This window comes from Impatiens glandulifera, chromosome 4 (assembly GCF_907164915.1).
Source record: "Impatiens glandulifera chromosome 4, dImpGla2.1, whole genome shotgun sequence".
NCBI classification, from domain to species: Eukaryota; Viridiplantae; Streptophyta; class Magnoliopsida; order Ericales; family Balsaminaceae; genus Impatiens; species Impatiens glandulifera.
Window position 1 is genome coordinate 5,885,017 of NC_061865.1, and position 4,388 is coordinate 5,889,404.

General features: G+C 28.1%; 1 protein-coding gene across 1 annotated transcript; it reads right to left on the bottom strand.

The window, feature by feature from the left end:
• Positions 1 to 416: 416 nt before the first annotated feature.
• Positions 417 to 2,173, bottom strand: LOC124935789 (pentatricopeptide repeat-containing protein At4g01400, mitochondrial). The gene has a single exon (XM_047476215.1). It carries the CDS (start codon positions 2,147 to 2,149, stop codon positions 701 to 703), a length of 1,449 nt encoding a protein of 482 aa, XP_047332171.1. The 5' UTR covers positions 2,150 to 2,173; the 3' UTR covers positions 417 to 700.
• Positions 2,174 to 4,388: the final 2,215 nt, after the last annotated feature.

A 4,388-nucleotide genomic window follows, 5' to 3' on the forward strand; every position in this document is an offset into this window, starting at 1 on the left:
CAATCTTTTTAGGCAATATTAATATTGTATAATTGTGCAATTTTCTGCATTTTTTTTCATTCCTGTGTAAAGAACCTAATAATGGCTCACAATTAATAACATCTTCACCATCTAGAGACCACAAAAACTTATTTGATTCTTGACTTTCAATGAATTTCCATGATATATTAGAACAATCGTTTAATTTTCTAAATGATTCCTATGAGCGAGTTGATCCTTTTAACTTGCTATATTTTGATCTGTTTTGGTGAAATAAGATGTTGATTATCAACGAAAATCATCAATAGATATTAAACGGATTTAGTAGCAGCTAATGAGGAAACTAGATAAAAGAACAAGAAGTTACACCAACCTATACAGTATATACAATGCTTCTAACACAGTTATTAAATATGATGCATCTGTAAACACTGTCAAAAGTTAACCAACAACATAATATTAGTAGATAAGCCAATACAAAAAAAAATCTCAACAATGTTAGCCTCTATGTGCATCCCTAACATAAAGCCTATTAAATTGGCACAACAAAAATACCTGCAAATCACCCACACATTGTAGCTCAAGTGATAGGATTCTTAAAGTTTGATCCTCACTGAATGCACCTTGAATTGAAATGGAAGATCATGGCAGTGGAATGTTGTGCTAGACTTCTTCAAGGAAAAAACCCTGATCTCAGAGAAGAATGAAAAACATGACACTTTCAAGCAACCCGAGGCTTTACTCGTTGTACCTTCGAAATCAGGTAATTCTCCAAACCGGAAGCTGCGTCGACTATTCTTGTGTTGGGTCCTATCTCCACCTTCAAAACCTCTTCTAAACCATTCCCCATTCTAATAGACTCATCCACCTCACAAATCCTTGAAACAATCTCAATCCAAGTGTTCACATGTGGAATTACTCCTTTGGCTAACATATTCTCTAGAAAAACACAAGCTTCTTCGATCTTCCCTCCATTAATATAACCTCTTACTAATGCATGTACAACGGAAAAGTGGGGAGAATATCCTTTAGAAAGCATTTCCTCCATGTAACTCTTTGCTTCAGCATACATACCCTGATTACATAGCCCACCAACTAAAGCTCGATAAGAAACCAAATTCGGTAGACACTTATTCGAGATCATATCCTCCAATACTTTACAAGCATCGTGAGAACGACCTTCCCTGCAGAAGCCAATGATAACAGTATTGTAATGTACAATATCCGGTTTACAACCCTTCATTTTCATCTTACAAAGAAGCTTGTAAGCCTCTTTTAGCTTCTTCTTCCTACACAAACTGTTCAATAAAGTTGTGTAACTTAACAAATCAGGAACAAACCCTTTGTTCAACATATCTTCCAACATTTCCACTGCTTTATTCACTTGACTCTTCCTACAAAACGCGATAATTAAGATGTGATAAGATTCAACATCTGGGAGGACGTCTCTCTTTAGCATTTTACCAAACAGTGCATATGCAATGCTCAAATCATCATTCAAACAGAAAGCTTGTATCAAAATGTTGTAAGATTGAGTATCGGGAAATACCCCATAACGAGGAGCGGATTTAAAGAGGTCAAAGGCTGGTCTAAGATAGTTTTCTCGATGGGTAACGAGGATTTGAAGGATGGAATTCAAATGCTTGTGAGTTGGCTTGATGTTGAATTCGAGGATTGTATAAAAGGTTTTTAAGACTTTGTCCGGTAACTTAGCATCTCCATACATTTGAATAATGTGGGAGAAAAGAGACGAAGGGATTGAAGGGTAATGATAAGATTTAACCTTGAGAAGAGATAGAACATCTTGCATTAGAGAGAATTGACAGGACCTACCCAATTTGAGAATGAGGGTATGAAATGATGCATATGAGTGATGAAAATTAGGTTGGCGTGAGGCTAAATCGAAAATTTCTTTAGCAAGAAGCGGATCTGTTTGTGAGGCGATGAGCTTTTGAACTCTTGATGGCGACCCAATTGAAGGAGATCCTTCATAAACATGCTGATTTTGCTGATTTTGTGCTTCATGGTCTGAAGAAGAACGAAAATACTTGCAGTAGATTCTGTGAAAAGGAAGAAATTGAGAAGTGGAAGGTAAGATCGTTTCTCTTCTTCCTAGAAGGAGAAGAAAAGAATGATTTTGATTCATGATTCTTGTGCTCATCCCAGTCATGGTAGATTTCTTAGGGTTTTTGGATTGTGTTGAAATATGAAAATAATTGATCAAATTATGTAATGTTTATATATTGGATTAATAGATAGAGAATAGTAAAAAAAAAGTGACAATTTTTTTTGGAAAAATATGTTTTTGGATAAAGAGATTCGGAATTGTCTTTTCGTTTCAAAAATTTGTCTTATAAAAAATGGAAATATTGAATAAATGAATAGTAAATTTAAAAAACGCAAGTTGTTTGCCTTGTTACAATTTCACAAGTCATAGTGGTAGACGATGGAAGCTAAGTTTTTCGCATATTTTTTTTTGTTTTACGCTCCACAACTGTACTGAATATGATCACATTCGAGATTACATTCGAGACTATGCAAAATTACCTAAGCTTTCATAGATTCTGGTCTTTCAGGGGTAAGTTTTGGTCATTTTTTCGGTTACTTAAAAAGTGAGTCAGCGCGTTCATGATGTTACTATCATTAACATCTTGACAATTTGACACCAAACCCGTAACCGCAATGATACAATAATAGTTCTGTTGGTTGCTTAATTGAATCCATTTTGTTTATGGTTAGGTATACTTATAATATTTTCGATTGATCCAGCCGCGAACAAACCCTACTATGAAAAGATAACATCTTTTGCACAATTTTCATAATTTAAGACTTATTGGAATAATTTATTTTTGAACTCACAAATGCTTTTTATTTTCTTGATGGGATGAAGATAAAAAAGTAATTTAATTTTGTTTTTTTTATTAACATTATTCATAATTTGATAAAAAAAAAATATTTATTTTTACTTAAGAAAAATTAATTTATTTGGGTGATCACAGTTTTCATATTAAATAAAATAAAATAAACATTTTTCATAATTTCTATAATCATTTTTCATAACCAACTAAACACCAAATTTTTAATATAGATTTCAATCTTATTATAATAAACTATTCATTATAATTTTATACATTGGCCTATAAACATATTACAAAAAAATAAATTGTTTGGTCAAAAATCAAACCTAAATATTATAATTTTAAAAAATTGCTCAAAAAATTATCATGTAAGTTAATTAAAAATTTATCAAATAATTTTTTCTTTCATTTAAAAATATTTTATCCAATTCAATTATATATTTTAAACTACATAAAAATAAAATTAATTTTACTTTTTATTTTAACAATTTTCAGAAATTATTGTTATTGTGATAATAACAAAATATTAAAATTTAAATAACTTAGATGAAAATATATATTATATTTGTTCATGGCACCATTATGACCAACTAGTAAGACATGTATTTATAATGTTAAGTAAAATAAATAATAAAAATGACACATCATTATACATAAGTAATAATAATGCAAATTAAGCATGATACAATTAAATATACACATGTTATTATATTTTAAAAATAATATTAGTTATTAAATGATTAGTTTAATAAATTACATATGATTCGTTCAATTTTTTCACCAATATATATGTCAATAATATTGAAAAATAAAATCGTGTATCAAATCTAGAGTGGATTTGCAAATTTCATAATAATAAAAATGAAATAAAGACCACTTTCTATAGATGTTTGTCCAACTGGAGAGTGACATTCATGAACATAATTTGTTAATTAAAATGCTTATATGTTTTTTAATAATCAAATAGTGTTTTATATGTTTAATATAATTTATATTATTAGAGTACTAATAACTTTGATTTAATAATAAATAATTAAAAAAAATTAAATATTTATTATAACAAATAAGAATAACATGTCACAAAATAACAATAATACAAAAGAATAAGAACAACACATGAGCCCAACACACAGAATAAATATATATTGTTTTTGTTTTAAAAATACTTTTAGTTTATTATATATATATATATATATATATATATATATATATATATATATATTAAAGTTATTATAATAGATATTGAATTTAGAATATATAAATAAAACTGAAAATATATAGAAAATAAATCATATATTATAAAATAGTTACACATTTTATTTGTCCGATTTTAAAAAAGTATAAATATATATAATTAATAAAACTCTGCATTCCCTCAAAATATTGAATAATTTTGTTTTATTTTAAATTTAACAAATTGCAACTTATAAAACCATTGCAGACTTCAAGATAACAAATTGATAATTATTATTAATGTTTAATTAATGTTATTAAAATGTTTTGATTTTTTTTATAATTAATTGACAAATTAAAAGTGACAGTGACATTAAT

What these genes read in the sequence shown, in the direction of transcription:
- LOC124935789 (XM_047476215.1), bottom strand. Translation starts at nt 2,149, where the DNA reads ATGACTGGGATGAGCACAAGAATCATGAATCAAAATCATTCTTTTCTT.